A 19,285-nucleotide genomic window follows, 5' to 3' on the forward strand; every position below is an offset into this window, starting at 1 on the left:
CAAGGATTTGGAAAGGCTAAATTTGGAATGCTAGTTCTCAATCCCCTTGCTGATTAATTAATCAATATCAAAAAACATTAGAATTTAAGTGTCTACTGACAAGCATTGTGGTTGTTTTACAGGGTCTGTTGTGAGAGAACATGAGGGAAAAGCACAATCTTTAGCATAACGTCTATCCACCCAGTCTCTAAGTAATGCCTCTTCTAGTCCACCAAGACAAATTGGACAACAGTGATTGTAGGTTGGTGGTTATTCTTTCAACCACCTTGCTAAAGGACATTCCATTCGGAAAGGAAAAACTTAAGGCAAACATGGGGCCTCATATATAAACGGTGTGTACACACAAAAATGTTGTGTACACCCGTTTTCACACTCACATGTATAAAAATCAATCTTGCCATAAAGCCATGCACATTTTCACAGCAACCTCACACCATTCATACACACATTTCTGCTTGGTTTTGCAAATGGGCAGAATCCAGCATCAAAGCAGCGCTACTTTTTTGTATCATTTCCCCTTTTTTAGATTTACATCCATGACGCAGGATGGATGAAATACACCAAATTCCATATAGCTACTTTAGCGCTGTTACTCTTAGTGCACCACTGAGAGTATTTTAACCCATTGTATATGTGTGTGGCATTACAGCTACACAGCAGCTGATCGGAAAACTCTACAGTAGGTTGTGTCGAGAGCTAGAGAATTATCGAGATACAGCTTCCAGCACTGGAGGATATTTATAGCACACACTGCCTCAGGAAAGTCAGTAGCATCTGCATGGATTCCACTTACCTATGCCACAGTCTATTTGAACTTCTCCCATCCAGCAAACACTTCAGAGCCTTTCCTGCATGGATTTGGAGGCTCAGAAACATCCCAAGAGATATAAACACACTTAATCAGTCCATCAAGTGCTCCTGGTAGATCTGTTTGTACTTATAATTACAATTATCTCACTGTAAACTTGTACTACAACTGTAATATTGCACAACCTAAACCACTTTATGAACCATTTGCACTATCTGCACTATATGTACATGTATATTGTACTTAAGCTTTCATATTGTATTATTTTTCATTGCTTTTTACTTTCTTGTATATGAAGTATTGGGAAAGTATTGTAATCATCCAAAGATTTGATGTCGAGATTTTGATGAATGTCGTCATTTTAGACCTCCCTGACTTTCTCATATACAAAGTATAGGGAAAGTATTGGAATCCTACAAATATTCCATTTCGAGACTTTGATGAATCTTGACGCTTTAGATATCCCCGAGTCTGAAAATACCATTTTTGGAATTATGTCTCTGTGTCTGTCTGTGTGTGTATGCAAATACGATAACTTGAGTATAACTTTGCATACAAGTATTAGGTACAAAATGTAGATTTCTATCAACTTTTGGGCAATTTCCGTTAGCTGGAAGTGGTACTTTACCTTTTATTCATGCAGCTGCAGAGTCTGATTTATTCAACTTTACTATTATAATTGTTCAATATATTATTAATTTGATTTGATTTGTTTTTGATGGTTCTTTAATGTACATAATATAAAAGTATAATCACTGTCTTGCAGCTTACACCTCAAATATCCATCCCCATATCTGAGTGTACGAGAAAGTCTAGGGGAGACCACTCCCAACTTTTTATTGTATTATTATTATTATTTATATCATTTTATAAGCAAATAAATTTATGGAGGAGTGGCATTTTGAATCTCATTTTACCATACAATGACAATAAAGGAATTTAATTCAGTTTAATAGAAGAGAACGCATATTTACAGATGATTATGACTGGCTTCTAAGTCTATTTAGTTATTAGTCAATTGGTTACACGGAGAAAGTAAATGGAAGGGCAGGAATTGGGGGTTGGTATGTTTGACAGAGACAGTACTTGTGCAATAAATTATTCCACCCAGGGTGGAACACGTCCCAGCAACCATCTAGCAGGAGGCAGGAAAAATCCCTGGATGGGTCACCAGCTCATTGCTACTGCTGTGCCACTATGCCCCCACATGTTTAATACATGCTTTAATATATTTCATCACGAAAATTATATAAAGTGTACATTTCAGTATTCTAAAATGTTCAGAGATCTGTAAAATCATGAATGTAATGTGTTCTGTGTGACGATCACTGCATACACACTCCTGTCGGTGTAAGAAAAACCCTGTTTAAGAAGCATAAAAGGATTAACAGCTGGGTCAGGGAACACACACAGAATACTAAGACTCTAATATACTATTTTAGTTATGGTGGGATATGAGAAACTCTACTAAATTAAACATGGATTTTAAGATGAAGTTTATGACTTCTACTTTACAAAATAAACTCAGATTAAAGTGGACATTTCAACTTTAAACTCGACATAGACCTTTTTTGTCTTCACTGTGTCCTTATTTTTTTTTCTTCTTCTCTGTCACCCTAATATGCTTCCATATGACACTCAGACACTTGCCTTTTCATGTTAACTTTGACATCTAACCACTTCTTATTTTGGGCCCTGTGTGACAAAGTAGTAAATGGAACGGGCTATTAATGTTGATTTGCATATTCAAATATGTGAAATTCAGGGAGGAGTTGAGGTGGGGCTGTAGGTGCGTGCATGTGTGTTAAAATTCACATTGATTGGGATTTATAAAGGTAAAGTGCGTGGAATTTTGCACTCGCACAGTTTTATGCATCTGAATTTTTTCTGATTATATGCACAATTCTAGTTTTGTCTGTACGCCATGTTTTAGTGAGAATTCTAAGCACACCAATATACATGAGGGCCATAATCTTTAAATCTACTTTTACTTTTTTCTTGCCACTGCCACTTGAAAAGAGTTTCCAACTGGGACCCCAACCCTTTAATGTGTTTTGCCCCTCTTTGTTTCATGTCAATCATCCATTAATTTTTTGTCTCTTTCTATTCTGAGTTAAGAAAAGACCCTTTGTGAAGGAAGCACAATGCAGTTTTTAAAGTACGGATTACCACACATGGATAGTATCAAATGAGCATTTCCTTTCACTTCAGTCACGAGGACATTAACAAGTTCCATACAGAAAATATGCTATTACTAAACCAAACGTAACAGGTGCCCAAAGGCTGTGTTACAGTCCCACACTATTTTAACCCCCGTTAATAATTTACTAATGAGTAAAACTTTACTTATTATTATGTATCATTTTAAAAATCCATCCTAATATACAGTAACTGCTCTCAGGCTGAGTAACATAACCAAAATTAAATTGAAAAACATATTTCTATCAAATCTTTGTATACTATTTTGAAATTATCATCCATTCATTCATCTATTTTACTAACCTGCTAATCCAGGGCAAGGTCACTGGGCTGCTGGAACCTACCCTAGCAAACATTGGGTGCAAGGCAGGAACACCACCTGGACAAGGGACCAGTCCATCACAGGGTGAATATACACAGAAATATGGGGCCAATTTAGAAAGATCAATTCATCTAATCAGCACGTACAGTACACCCCCAAAATTCGCAGGGCTTATGTTCCTAGAGCACCCGCGAATTGTGAAAAACTGCATCTTTTGGATGTGGTTAAAAAATGCCTTTTAAATGCCTATTTTTATAGTTTAAATCCTAAATACAGTATGCCCCCACAGCACTTTAATTTCGTTGCAAACTCAGCTTAATAAATTAATACATTACCTGAAAAATTACATTAATACATTACCTAAAAACAAAATGTAAAGGTAAACCTGTATACTGTACAGTACTGTACTACTATGTCTCCCACGATGCTAGAATGTAAAATACAGATGTTACCGCGCTACGTACTGTAATTCATGCAAGTGCATTTTCTTTGGTATGCGCTGTCGTTTACTTTGTTATGAGTAATTACATAATAATTTTTTTTTTTTGTTGTATTGTGTTTATTTAATAAGTGCTGACAATATAATTAGTATAGAATGACAGTTTACAATATTATTATTATGATAATTGCTATTTATAATGCACATGTGCATTGAAGCACCATTTTTTTTTTGAAGTTTTATTAATTTTATTGCAATCATTCCATACAAATCAATCAATTTTTACAAAAAGTAAAATTGAGTTAAGACCAAGTCGACTCATAATAATTTAATAATTTGAAAATCTTCAGGCTCCAGTGCTGTTGATGGTCCTGGTTGCAGTTCTTTGGTACAACATCTTGTGCGTTTAAGAATAACAAAATGAATACAACAGCAAAATGGAAAACACGAGGACACACAGCTGGAGACGCGTCACAGGGCAGCAGTCAGTCATCACCAAGGAGAAATGAATAACGCTCTCAGATTGGCTACTTTCACAAAGCAAACCACATTCCCTCAGCGGTTTCTTCCTGTTCTCTCTATAGCACAGTACTGCTACGAAAAAAAGCCATAAAAAGCTGAGGAGCATATCTGCACTTTCCGCTAACAATTAATAGTTAGGTTCTAAGGAAAAATCTGCCAACGACTGAGTCCGCGAACCCTGAACCGCATCTTCGCAGGGGTCTATTGTATTTGGACTGTGGGAGGAAAACCACGTCAACGTGTGGAGAAAATGTAATTTCCATGTAGGGAGCACCCAAGGAACGAAAAACTTGTTGCAAGGCAGCAGCACTCCCTCTACTCCACTGTGTCGCACTGAAATGATTTATGAATATTGCATAACACATAAAAGGTATTTCAAGAACTTTACACTAAATGTGAATTTTACATATTATTTAATACATAAATATGCTGAATACTTAAACGATAATTTCAGTATTTTTTCAGTGCATGAAATTGCATTTCTAAGTGAAGCATATTTTATGAATTTTAAAAAATAACTAGCCTGCTCATGTATTTAATAAAGGAGCTTATGAGTTCCAGGATCCCATTGTAAAAAAAGACATAAAATTACCAAACAAATGTACTGAGTACTGAGCCATGTCTTCAGATTACACACATATTGCAAAATAGTGTATCCATGTTGTTTTAAGGGGGGAAAAAAAGCAAAAAGTGAACCTCTGTTTTGAAATTTGGACATTTTAAAAGAAGTCCAGCTATGTGCTTCACTTTGCCACTTGTTTTTCTCCATGGCACCTTTCAGGGCCAGGGGCATAGATTTACCTAGGAATGCCATTACCAAGTACCGAAATTGACATTGAATTGTGATGCCCAGATGTGAATTGTGACATTGAATTTTGATGCCCAGATGTGAATTGCTGTCGCTGTTCATTAGACAACCAGACAATAATAACTGTAAAAAAGTCACATGATCCCTCACATTCTTTCCATATGCAGATGCTTAGTTTTATTTTGCAAAGATACTGTTTGCTGCCACTGAATTGATAACACACACATTTGCTTCAGCTAGACAAAATATTGAACACGTGCATAGCATGTAATTAAGTGGTAAAAACTGAACACACGTTATAGACATCCGTCTGTCCTTCTGCCTAACCCGCTTATCCAGAGTAAGGTCATGGGGCAGCTGGAAGCTATTCCAGAAAGCACTGAGCGAAAGACAGGAACAATCCCTGGACAAAGCACGAGTTCATTGCAGGATGAACACACACTCCACTGTAGCAACACCAATTCACATAAGTTTAATCAGGCTGAAGTTTGTTAAGTTTGGTACAAATGTTTTAGCATAGGCAGGATGCATTCCAGTACGTCCACAAGATGCATTAAGGAAGTAGAAGTACTTCATGTTAGAATGCAATTTCAAGGGACAAATTAACACATACTATGATTGTGAAGAAATAACTTCAAGTTGAAAATGACCAAATTTATCCTATAAAGTCGTTACATTAATTTTTAATTTTTATTTTACATGTCTAAATATTCTCAGAGCATGCAATGCAATGCTTTTACTAATGATGAGGTAAGAACATTTCTGACATTTCTCCATACATATGTTTATATGAAATGTTTAACTCATCCAGCATGAGATGATAAAGTTACATGGGCTGATGCAGACAGCCTTAATGTTTCTTTCTCTTCACACTTCATCTGTCCCAAATTCTGTAAATACATGTCAAGAGTTAGCACATGAATTTATCTTGATTTATAACTGGGACTGGAAGTAGTATTGTTAGTAAATAGCTGTCTTATTATCTCCATAATGAGTTTTAAATAAAAAATATAAAAAATGTACACAGCTTTGCTAATGGATATTACTAAATAATTACAACTTTCATAATTTTTTGTCCCATTTTTATCATAGCCATTATATTTTAAGATCCACGAAAAGAGATTGTTGTTTCCACATCAAACTGTGGGGAAATGAGTGTAATTAAATCTATTTAAAGGTTCAAGGGGGTCAGAACTGCAGCATTGACGCAAAAAGCAAGAATTTTCATATATGAGGCACCAGATACAATGTCTGAGCCTAATTTGGTTCCTTTGTAACCTAGCATACACAAGAATACATGACGTCTGAAAAAGAAAAGGAGACCATTCAGTCCATCAAGTTGACTACGTTAGCTAATGGCAAAGTTGCTCAATTATCTCATCCAGATGCTTTTTAAAAGTTTTGAGAAAACAACTCTTAGGCATTCATGCAGTACTTCTACTTATCTAATAGAATGCCTTTTCCATTTTTATCTACATTTATCTCACTTTATATTTACAGTGCCTATAAAAAGGATTCACCCCTTTGGACGTTTTTACATTTTATTCCTATACAAAATTAAATCACAATAGATTTAATTTGGCTATTATGACATTAATCAACAGAAAAAGACTCTTTAATGTCAAAATAAAAACAAATATCCAAATGAATTAAAACATAAGACACTAAATAATTGACTGTACAAGTATTAACTGTCTTCAAGTCACTATGTAGTAGATGCACCTTTTTAAACAGTGTTGCAGTGGTAGAGCTGCTGCGTTGCAGTAAGAAGACCAGGGTTTCCATCCTGGGTCCTCCCTGCATGTTCTCTCCATGTCCACGTGGGTTTCCTCCAGATGCTCCATATTCCTCCCACTGTCCAAAGACATGCAGGTTTGGTGAATTGGTGATGCTAAACATGTGTGTTTGCCTTGTGACTCACAGGCATCCTGTCCAAGATTTGTTCCTGCCTTGTGCAATATGCTAGCTAGGACAGATTCCAGCAAATCCCATGGGTTTTAGTCTCATGGCAAAAAAGCTCAATTTTGGTGACACTGGTCTTGATTAAATGGGTTAAAAAATGAGGTAACATGACCTTTTCCAGCCATTACAGCCTTGAGTCAATGTGCACGGGTTTCTCTGCATCAGCTTTGCACATCTAGACACTTCCATTTTTCCTCATTCGTCTTTGCTAAACTGCTCTAGTTCTGTCAAGTAATAAGTTCTGTAATAAGTTTAAGTTTAATATGTCACTGTACTCTGTGCAAATATTTTAAATCTGCTTTTCTTTTCTTCTCACATGTACAGCTAACACAAAGCCAGATTTAGTACAAGGGCCCAGTATTTAGAATTGCTAAGCAAGCATCTTAAGACAAGACAAGTTAAGGACAACTGCAAATGGGCAACCCACTATTTCTGTGTGTTAGAGTCAGCATGATATTGGATCTTCTTTTTCTCATTTGGAATGGTATGATTTACCTAAGACGGGGCCCTGCACATGGAGAAAGAGTATAAAGCCTTGGAACATTGCCCAGCACACCTTTGAAGCCAACGGATGGATGGGGGATACTGTCATCTGATCCTGAAAATCCTTCCAGCGCATCGACAAAAATGGCAGACTGTATACATCGAGCTCCCACTTCTGTGAAAAGTCTTGTCATAGCTTCGTCGTCTGTTATGCCGCATAAACCATCATTAAAAAAAGTTATTTCTCCTATGTGATTTCTTACCGCCATATCACTAAGGGGGGAGGGGGGTATCACCTTTTAATATCATATCTATATAGTTTCAGGTTATGTAACACGCCGCAATTACAAAAGAACTTATTCCAACCAGGGAGCTAGCGCCCCCTGCTGGATAGACCATGGGGATTGTAAGTGAACAGACCTTTCAAGTCCAACCATTAATTCTGAACTGGTCTGAGGTCTGGGTTCTGACTCAGCCACTCCATTACATTATCACTGTTGTTTTCAAGCCATTCCTGTGCAGCTTTGGTCTCATGTTTAGGATAATTATCTTGCTGGAGAACAAACGTTTTCTCTCTCTCTACACTGCACCAATTTTTTTCTCCAGAATTTATCTCTATTTTGCTACCTTCATTTTACACTCATCTACACTCACAAGCTTTCCAAGACCTGCTGCGGAAGTGGGAATGGTGAGTTTTTGATACCGTGCATTGTTTTGTTTACACCATACACAGCTTTTAGTTTAATGCTCAAAAAGCTTAATTTTGATCTCATCACACCTTAGAGCCTTCTTCCAGCTAACCAGAATTTCTCACATGCCTTCTGGCAAAGTCTAGGCCAGAGGTAGTGTGTGCTTTCTCTCTTTGGCATTTGCCCATAAAACTGTGACTAGTGGGGCACCCCACAGCCTCTTCAATTTCAGCTGCTGTAGTCTGTAAATTCTTCAGAGTTCTTATAGTTCTCCTGGTGGTCTCCCTAGTAGTCTTCTACTTGCAAGATCACTCAGTTTTTGTGGACAGCTGGCTCTAGCAAATTTATAGCTGTGTCGTGGTTCTTCCATTTCTTAATGATTTATTTAACTGGATTTGAAAAGATATTCAGAGATTTGGACATTTTTATGTCTCCATCCCCTGCTTTTCAATCATCAGAGTTGTTTGGAGTGTTCTTTTGCATTCATTCTGTAGGTTAGGCCACCATACTGACCAAGATGGCCATTCCAGATCACTTGCATTTATACTACAATCAATTGAAACCCCAGACGGGTGATCTCCATTGAACAAATTCTGGGACTTCTAAAACCATTTAGCAGCACCAGTGATGATTTAGGTGTGTCATATTAAAAGGGGTGAATACTTGCATATTCAATTATTTTGTGTTTTACCTCTGGAATGAATTTAGACTACTACTTCACGTGGATTTATTATCACTTTGACACTAAATAGTCTTTTTCTGTTGCTCAGTGTTAGTCTGTGATTCAATATTGTATAAAAATAAAATGTGACAACATCCAGTGGTGAATGTTTTTTATAAGTTCTGTACAGATGAGGAAATTAAACAACACTAAACAATAACTAAATAAGTCAGATAAGAGCCTGCACATGAAATCATCTAATATTCTTTACTTTAAATGAGTGTGATGTTTAATTTATAATGTGCTTAGTCATTTTGACAGAAGAGTGGCTGTAAAGTAAGCACAGTACATGAAACGTGAAACCTGGATTTCTGAGGGCTTGACTCATTCAAAAGACATTAGAGATGACAAGAAGTGGATGTCCACTTACTCTTGTTTTGCCGCATGGGTGGCGAGGGATCACATGCAGGATTACTGGAACTGAATTTCCTTGAGAAGGGCAAAAATTTTGATATTGTGTTGTGGAGGATGGGCTGCCTGCGCTTGTTTCATTATTTTGAAAGTAATTACATAGACACCATTTTAATGAGGTTTATTTAATTCCTTCTCACTTAATTTTCTATACATCTTCCTTAGTATAGGAGATATTCAGCTTATAAGTAAGGGCTGTATACAAAAATAGCTATTTGGATCAATTCTTGTGGGAGGCATTAACAAAACTAATAAAACATTTTGGGGGAACATTTAGTGGCACTATGTATCATGCCTTTTTCTACCTCCCAACACTGTCGTTAATAAAGCTGTACTGTCTTGTTTATTTAAAAATAAACTAAAATCAGTGTTTACCTTGTATTAATCTATGCCACGTTAAACATAATAAACATATCTTAGTACAGCTCTAATCTAATGACACAATGGCTCTATATTTAGTGAAAAAGTTATTTATAAAAAAACTGGCTAATTCTGAAAGACTATTTACATATTTAAAAAAGATTATCTAGTATACTTTGGCTCATTTCCACCTGGCCCTAAATCTAGCTCATCCTTTTAGTCTCCAGAAGTTTAACTAATTGCATTCAGCTAGAATTCAAAATCAGATTCTTCATTGTTGTTTGCATCCTGGGTTCTCCCTGCATGTTCTCTCCATGTCTGCGTGAGATTCCTCCAGATGCTCCACATTCCCCTCATTGTCCAAAGACAACCAGGTTAGGTGAATTGCTGATACTAAATGTGTGTGTTTGCCTTGTGACTCACAGGCACCCTGTCCAAGATTTGTTCCAACCTTGTGCAATATGCTAGCTAGGGTAAGCTCCAGCCTATCCCATGGCTTTTAGTCTCATGGCAAAAAAGCTCAATTTTGGTGACCCTGGTCTTGACTAAATGAGTTAGAAAATGATGTGACATGACTTTTTCCAGCCAATATAATCTTGAGTCAATGTGCACAGGTTTCTCTGCATCAGCTTTCCACATCTGGACACTTCCATTTTTCCTCATTCATCTTTGCTAAACTGTTCTAGTTCTGTCGGGTTGCATGGGGATTGTAAGTGAACAGACCTTTCAAGTCCAGCCATTAATTCTGAACTGGTTTGAGGTCTAGACTCTGACTCAGTCACTCCAGGACATTATCACTGTTGTTTAAAAGCCATTCCTATGCAGCTTTGGTGTCATGCTTAGGATAATTATCTTGCTGGAAAACAAATACAGGTAAAACCTCCGTTACAACAAATATTTTTAGAATGAAATTTTCATTACAGCGAAGTATTTTTATGGTCCCAACAGCTTCCCCATATGACGTGAGTCTATAGAAATCTTGCTACTACGAAGTACATTCAGCAGATACTTTCATTACAATGGAAGTGCACAAAATACCTTGAAATGCCTGAATGAATCATCCACAAACCAGTTAGTTCTGTGGACGCAGCTCAGTTGTGCACAACAATCCCCAAACAGAAACACTGTAATTTTATTTTCTTTCTTCGTACTGTTTTTTTGCTGTTTTTGTTTTCGGTGGTTTTCAGTGATATCTTTTGCTTATCTCTCGTCAACATTTGAAAAACATCCATTGGAATTTAAATCATTGTCACCCTTCTATAGAAACGGCAGACACAAAAACATGATAATAGTTCATAATAGAAAATAAAACTTTACATTTTTGCAGCTCTCGATTGCGGCAAAAAGAAAAAAGACGTTGCCAGTGAATTCAGAATTTCGCCATAGACACTGTCAACTTTCTTGAAAGACCGAGGAAAAAAAGAAGAAAAATCTCGGGTTGCAAATGTATGTGAACTGCTGCATTTGAAGAAGTCGAAAAAGCAGTTTTTATGTGGTTCAGTGATGCTCATTCAAGAAACGTTCCTATTAATGCGGCACTCATTCAAGAAAATGTGAGGTTTGTAAAACTCTCTTGGGACATCTCCCAACTAGACAGCACACAGAAGACCATCCCGAAGTGTGATCTCCCGTGTCTGTGGAAGACAGTTTATCAGTTGATGGGGCAACAGCAGGCTCACAGCTGTGCTGCGTCTCTCCAGCAAAGTAAACAGAAAAGATCTTGATGGGTGATGCAAGGTACACTGTAAATGCAAATAACAGGATTACTTGGTCACTGACCTAGCCACGACCCTGCCTGATTGCTGTGTCAGTGTATGGGAGAGTTGCAGAGCACGCTACAATAAATAACCGTGCTGTTAATGTTTCATGCTGAATAAAGCTGGTTTTGCTAAAGTACTGAGACTAAGCCTCGTGTTTTGCGGTGCAAGACAGGGACTTACAGCGTGACCCCGATCTTTTATGATTTGCTTCTGTGGTGCTTCACTGAAGCGCTGTGAGCCTGCTGTTGCCCTGCCTCAGCAACAGACAATCTTCCACAGACGCTGCAATCACGCTTCGGGACGCATTTCAGCGTGTCGATCCCATTGGTTGGGGAGTGGGGGGGATCCCAAAAGTGTTCAGAAACCTCACAATATGAAGAAGAAGAAAGGATGATTCGGCTTCTGATTGATAACTGTGCTGTACACAACATGCTTTCACATTTAGATAATGTTCGCATTGAATTCCTCCCACCCAATTGCACAGCAGTGCTTCAGCCATTGGATTTGGGCATCATTCGCACCCTGAAAGTGTATTATGGCAAGGAAATGCTGAGAAATATTCTCATCAGCATAACTTGTAGGCAGGAGGAGATTAAAATTAACGCGAAAGAAGCTATTGAATTGATTGCAAATGCCTGGACACAAGTTAAAAAAAAGCACTATAGTAACAAATATAGAATCTAATTACAACAACATATTTTTTAGGTCCCTGAGAGTTCGTTGTAACAGAATTTTACCTGTATTTTCTCTCTCTCTACACTGTACCAATTCTTAAAAACAAATCCAAATCATCAATTAATCAAATACAATCATCAAACCTCTGAATACACTTAGTCCAATTCATCCTACTAAATACTCCATTTCCCTCACAAATCTCCAAGACATGCAAGTACTGTAGGTGTCATTTCACCCTTTATAAGAAAGTGAAGGTGTGTGTCTTTGCACAAGTATGCCCTTCAGTGAACTTTCATCTCATTGAGTGCTTGTTCTTTCTTTGTTCTTTCATTGAGTGGAATAGATGGTGGCTTTTCACTGTCCAATGATAAAATAGGTGGGTTTAGGCAAGGCCAGTTTAAGAATACCCCACAGGACTCAGGGTTTTAAAGCGCACCTCACCAGCTCCACACATATACTCCAACATTATGAGCATCACATATGCAAATAATAGATCAGGAACAAGGACTTAAGTAGAAAGAAGTTGAAAGATTTACATTTGGTCAACTTCACCTTCCTTTCTGGTTTAATGAATGTAACACACTATTTGATGAGTGCAACCCCACAAATCAACTCTGGTCAGATATTTCAGTTACTTAACATCAATTAAACATTTTTAAAAGGCCTATGCAACTTTGTGGAAAAAATGGGATATGTAACTGAGCATTTTGGGGCCAAATATAATAAAAGACCAGAAAGGAGATCCATTGTTCATGGTTGACACTGTTGATGCATCTTGTTTTCTGCAGTGACCTTGTTGTGTGTCACACTGTTGTTCACCTCTGTCATTGATTCCGCAGAATTGGACTGCACTTTGATGCCAAAGCTACTAGAACCTGGGAATGTTATCCCACTCCTTACTGTCTGTAAGTAAGTAGTCTCAACTGCAGCAATTATAGCTTGTTCAAAGCATTATTTGTTTATTTATTTGGTTTTTTTCAAATGTCAGGCATAGTTCTTACCAAAAAAGCGCATTTTTCTTTTAACTCTTTATTTTTTTGGTTTGGGCTTTTGTAGCACCACTGGGTATTCATTTTGAATGGTCATCTATGTGGACTTTATATTTAAAGCAATTTGGTAACATATACAATTTACAATCTCATTAAAGTGATCTGTTAGACACCTGCTCTGACCATTCCCCATCCTTATCAACCAACTAGGACTCTGATTTTTCTTTTGAAAACTATTTATTCAGATCTGATTAGACAGGTTTATAATTGTGAAGATCAAAGTGGGATAGGGGTATATGCTGGATTGTGCTAGTACTGTCATTGAAAACGCAGAATTTTCTCTTGCATATGTGATGGCCTCTTTGCAAACAAGAGCCCAAGGTTGTGCACTTAAGGTAAGATCCATCCATACGTTTGTAATTGGATGAATCCATAGCATACTGAAGTAAAATGTCCTTTCACATCCCAAGTCTGTGTGACAGAACATAATACAACCTTCAAACCTGCTTAATCCTGCATCATTGTGACTTTTTATATTTAGCCAAGTCAGAAGTTGTCAGTAATTCTTCTGTGTATTTGTTTGTTATTATATTTATGTATTTATTGAGCTTCTGTTAAAAGCCAAATTTTCCTCTTGGGTCATATAAATGTCTTCCTAAGGATCATGTGAGCCTATGCCAGCACCATTAGATGCAAGGCAGGAACCATGCATGGATAGTCCTGTGCAGGGCCCACTCATGGACATCCCCACACTCACAGCCAATTGACTTAACACACTCATCTTTGGTGGTGTGTTTTAAACAATTTACTTCCATGATATGAAACTAGAATATGCAGTACAGGCTCAACTCACATTCAACTGAGGCTCAGTTTATATCTGATACCTGCTGTATAGACAGCAACATGGCATTCACTTCAATCCATGAATGTGAAAACAGTCACATATTAATAGGTAGAATGTGGACTGGTGGATCCAACTTCCTAGAATCAAATCTATTGGCCAGTGACTGTTATTGTTCAACCTGTGCCTACACATATGTGCTTTTCAGCCCACACAGGTTGGACTTTCAGGTAACTATAAATTGGTCTCATGTGAGTGAGGGTGCAAGTAAGAGTGGGCCCTGTGTCCAACATTACTGTAAGCTGCTAATGAAACCAGGAGAAGAAATGGGTCCTGCAAGACATGATTTGGGATGTCTACTTTAAATGGGAGCTAATGCAACTGAAATTGTTTAGGAAAAGGGGATTGTGACAATGATCAGACAAAATGGAGACACATAAATAAACAAAATAAGAAGGTAACAAAAACAACATTCAACAAACTACAACACAATTAAAAACTAAGGACAGTAAAAAAACCCAAAACACACAGAAACACATAGGTATAAAATGCTACACCTTCCAGGGCTGTTTCCCACCTTGCGCCAGGTGTTGCCAGGAGGGCATCTGGCCATTATGCCCTTGAGCCGGATTACGCAGATCTGAGACTGTTGTGCTATTCACATATGAACCTCAATTCGATTACAATTTGTAACCACCAGAAGGTGTTCTGAGTGAAGCAGGGCTCACAAGATTTTTGAAGCTCTAATATTTCCTTTCTTTCCTTGCACATCATTAATCTAATTGGTATCATGAATTCATTGTGTTTAGTTTCATTTTAAGAAATTAGAAATAGTAAAACCAGCTGAATATTACATAAATAAAACCGTAACTGAAGAAATATTTATAAGCCTGGCCAAATAAAAAACACAGCCAGCATGGAATAAAGGGTCCTACTTTGTCACTGTGGTACAACTATTATTAAGGCAAAGCTTCAATTTACATTATTTGTAGAAAAGACCTGTATCATCCACTTGTGCATGCAAGTCATTTGGAACATAAATGGGATTATGCATGAAATAGTGTGGGATGCAAGCAAATATAAGCATAAAGTCAGGAACAGATCTTTAAAAAGTGTGTAATGCAGTTTAGACATGCTAACTGCTCCCATTCACATTTTAGGCCCACCTGGCTGAGGGGCTGAAGTTCTCACAGATTTCTCATGTGCTAATCTGGATGTGAATAGTTATTAACCTAAGTGATAATAAAGCTACCAGTCTCATTTCAACTTGAAACAAAAAAAAAGAAGGAAATACATCTAAGCTGTTGAATGGAACAGCTTGGGAAAAAATATTGTTTTGGAAGGTCAGCCTTATCTCCTTAAATAGTCTGGTATTTTGCTTGAAGATATAAAGCTGGAAGTAGTTTCAGTCTTTTCAAGCCATCTGTATTTAATTTCCACAAGTTCTGTCAACTTGGTGGACCTATTGTATTGAGCAGTGTTGCACCATTCCACACTGAAGAAGAACGACAAGAGCTTCTGGGGATATAAGGATATTAATTTAACTCAGCAAGTTAAATCCTTTCCTATTTTCCAACTCTGAGACTGGACTGATCAGTGTAAGGTCACAAGATTACAGTAACTCCACAACATGTGAAAATCAATTACAATACATTCTGAAAAGGACAAAATTACAGAAGTTCTTTTCTTGCTGAAAAACTACAAAGCACATAAGAGACTGCAGCCAAGAAGAGGTCAAGGTCAGCTCCACAGAACCACACAGGTCATTTAACACCATATGCACGTACCTAATTACAATATCATGTTTGTTGATGATGCTTCCCAGTGAGCTGTTTTTCAGAGTGTACCCATTTCCGACCACAGCACAGGTGCGGCAGTTCAAACTGAGGAGACACAAACATTTCATTTTTCATAGCACATTCCTGAAATAGTTGTGTGTCAGTATCTAATGCATAAAATGTCATTTCCTAAAACATCACTTGACTGTTTCAAAATATTCCTCTAATCATTGTAGAATTTCCTTAAGCAGGTTGTCAGAATAAAACTGAAATATCTGTTTTTTTCTGTTTTCCAGATGTTCTTACTTCAATCTGCCTATGGAAAACTTGACTCTGTCCATTACTGCTCTAAATAAGGCGGCCAGTCAGACTGAAGCGGAGATGTTTCCGCTTTGGTTTCTATTGTAGATGAACTGGCTGAGGTATAAATGTGGGGAATTTTATTTGCGTTTTCCCTATTACTAAGCAGACCAGTCTGAGCAAATAAGAATGAATGCCTTTCCTGTCCTCCTGTGCCATGCAGCCAAGCTGAAAAGGCTAACCACATCTAGCTGGGTGACGGGCTCCCTCTATGTTGTTCCTATTGCTAACTTGGCAAAGATATGTCAGAGAACATCTTACTTCTGTTTTCCCAAGATGACAAATTAGTTCCTCTGGCCAAAGTGTAAATGAGTAAAGTATCATCTTTATTTTCCTTTCTACAAGTAAGCTGACCTGCTTCCTCCCTGTCATACTGTACATTAAGGAGCTGGCCATTCTGCTTGAGGAAAAGTAGGAAAAAAATCTTTATCTCGGGTCATAAATGTTGCACTGTGGTAACTGTTGGTGGTTGTGACAGTGCGGTTCAGCCCCACGCTACCAGGTTCTTCTGGTGAGCTACTTGAACTCGCTACCGTCAATAACGTACCTGAGGGATGAGCTAGCAGATGAAGACAGATGAAGCAGATGTTCAAAGGTGCAGTGGAAAAGTTCAAATAATAAAAGATCCAATAAAAAGTGAAGGTGGAGGTTAAAAAATAATCAAAGAAATAATCTTTTAAAATCAAAGAAATGGTCCTTAAACATGAGCCCTGGTTCACTCCTTTAAAAGCTGAAGTCTCCTTGGCTTAACCCTTAGCAGGTCCCTGCAGCAAAGGAGGCACCTAACTGGCAGTTCAACCAACTTTCAGTGTTGGTCCTAGGCTCGGGCCCATGTAGCCGTCCCTAGCTACTGGCAGGGCACCAATCACCAGCCCCCAACTCACACTGCCAGGCTTGTTTGTGTCCCTGCGTTCCATGGCTTCATCTGCAGGATGCTTCACTGAGCCTTCCAGTTCCCCTACAGCCGCATAGCCTCTCTCCAGCCTTATGCGGAGTCGCTCCAAACAAGCAACACACAAGTCACTTCAGCTTCCACTTCATTCAGCTGGATTGGCCATCAGCTCCTGAGCATGCTCCCTTAAGGGATTTCCTCCCTGCTGTCTGCCTTGTCTCTCTCTCCCTCTCTGTCTTATTCACTCACACCGGCTCTCTCTCGCTCCTGCCTCCTCTCCATCTTTTAACCTCCTTTCCTCTATTCGATCATTTCTTTGATCCCTTTTCACTGTGCTGGCTCCCTTTTTATCTGCCTCTGTGGCAGATTCATTAAAACGGCCCGTAAATGTTAAGTCGCGGACCTGGTATACCTCAAGATCCCACAACATCTGAATTGCAAAGGCTCGCAGGAACAGCTCCTCACATTGCATACTACGGGACAAACACCCCTTGCTGTTTGTGCAAGGGCTGCCTGTAAGCAAGTGAAGGGCTTCCTGGCAATGTAAGCTGAACTCTCTATCTTTCACCCTCAGCCCACATCTTACTACAAAGCACAGCTTCTACAATCTTTTCACTTTTTCATTTGAAAAATATTATACTAACTACAGAGTATTTTTTTTCTCTAGTCTCAAAATTCAACAACTAGTGAGATTTAGCTGGGTAATTATTCATCTCCTGCCCAACTGGGTCAATTTGACTGGGGTACATTGTTTCCATTAATGACACTCTTAATATTTATAACACTATCATAAAGCTAAACTGCACCAAAATGGAAACTGAGTCATGGGAAAGGAAAGTCACAACTTTTCAAATGAAACTATTAAACTATTAAAATCTCACATTTCTTGCAAACACTTTTGCCCAAGCACATTTAAATATTTGTACTGAATCCTAATCTTGTATCTATATTTTTTACAATTGGAGCCCAGGCAGGTTGTGTGGCTTGTGGTATAAGAATCTAGTACCCAAGCTGTAATGCTAAACTCCCTATCTAAACAAGTATCCTTCATTTTATATGCAGTTTCAACTGCATTTATTCTTAAATAACATTCTGCACTATGTACAGGCTCAATGATCTTACACAGATTTACAAATAACATTTGGTACTTAACTATACAGGATCAATCAATCCATGTTCAAACTTACACATCCAATTTAGGGTCACAAGAAACCCCCTAGAAAGTATGCCAGTTCAATGTAGGGTATAATAATTTTCATTGTGCCAAATGAACGTTTCCAGTTTGCTAAACTTCCACATCTGTTCACTGAACTTCAGTGCCATGAAGTTCATTCTTATATTGTGCTCTTTACTGAGTACAGGCTTAAAGCAATTGCAAAGATTTACAAATATAATATGGAAACAGTAAAGCACAGAATCATTCAGAATCCATCCACACATTTTCTAGGCTGCTTATTAGCCTGAATGATACAGACAGCCAAGGCATTAGGTGTAAGGCAGAAACATGTCCTGCGATAGACATGCCTTTACGCTTCAACATTTACATGCACTGACATATCAAAATAAATAAATAATAACACAGCAATTAATATCTTGGATTAAAATATGTATAGCACCTTTCCATAGTGGGCATCATCCCAGAGTACTTTAGGACGTATAGTCAAGTATATACTTAAACATAAAATTCCTTCAAAAATATTCAGACCAGTTCACTTTAAACATTTTGTTATGCTGATGCTATGGCTAAAATGATTTAAATCCATAAAAAAAAAACTCAATACCCCAAAATGACAAGGCTAAAAGGATTTTAGGAATCTTCACAAATTCATTAAAAATAAAAACTGAAATCTCACCTTGAAGCAAGAATTCAGATCCTTTACTCACTAGTTCACTGAAGCATCTTTGGCAGCGATTACAGTCTGTAATCTTCTCAGGTATGATATGACGATGTTTGCGCATCTGGATTTAGGGATTTTCAGTCATCTTAATCTGCACATTTTCTCAAGCTCTATCAGGTTAGATGGAGCGGTGAACAGCTATTTTCAGGTCTTTCTAGAGATGTTCAGCTGGGTTCAAGTCTGAGCACTGGTTGAACCATTCAAGAACATTCACTGATTTGACTCGTCACTCCTTCCTTGTATTTACTTTGTGTTTAGGGTCATCGTCTTATAGGAAGGTGAGCCTTGAGTCAAGTCTGAGGTCCAGAATGCTTTGGAGCAGGTATTCATTAAGGATATTGCTGTAGATTACTAATTTTTCTCTCAAC

The 19,285-nt window shown here is 37.9% G+C and overlaps 2 protein-coding genes across 4 annotated transcripts in view; one reads left to right on the top strand and one right to left on the bottom strand.

The window, feature by feature from the left end:
* Positions 1-7,643, top strand: part of kcnj5 (potassium inwardly rectifying channel subfamily J member 5) — a 79,475-nt gene extending 71,832 nt beyond the window's left edge. Inside the window, exon 4 of the mRNA XM_039764070.1 lies at positions 7,385-7,643. Within this exon, the coding sequence (XP_039620004.1) occupies positions 7,385-7,425 (41 nt within the window). The 3' untranslated portion in view covers positions 7,426-7,643. The remainder of the gene's footprint in view (positions 1-7,384) is intronic.
* The window catches only part of st3gal4 (ST3 beta-galactoside alpha-2,3-sialyltransferase 4), a 157,519-nt gene that overhangs the window by 15,339 nt on the left and 122,895 nt on the right, over positions 1-19,285 (bottom strand). For all 3 annotated transcript variants that reach the window (XM_039764071.1, XM_039764072.1, XM_039764073.1), the window contains one exon: positions 15,777-15,872. In XM_039764071.1, the coding sequence (XP_039620005.1) occupies positions 15,777-15,872 (96 nt within the window). The remainder of the gene's footprint in view (positions 1-15,776; positions 15,873-19,285) is intronic.

The sequence above is a fragment of the Polypterus senegalus genome, chromosome 9 (genome assembly GCF_016835505.1).
Source record: "Polypterus senegalus isolate Bchr_013 chromosome 9, ASM1683550v1, whole genome shotgun sequence".
Classification (NCBI taxonomy): Eukaryota; Metazoa; Chordata; class Cladistia; order Polypteriformes; family Polypteridae; genus Polypterus; species Polypterus senegalus.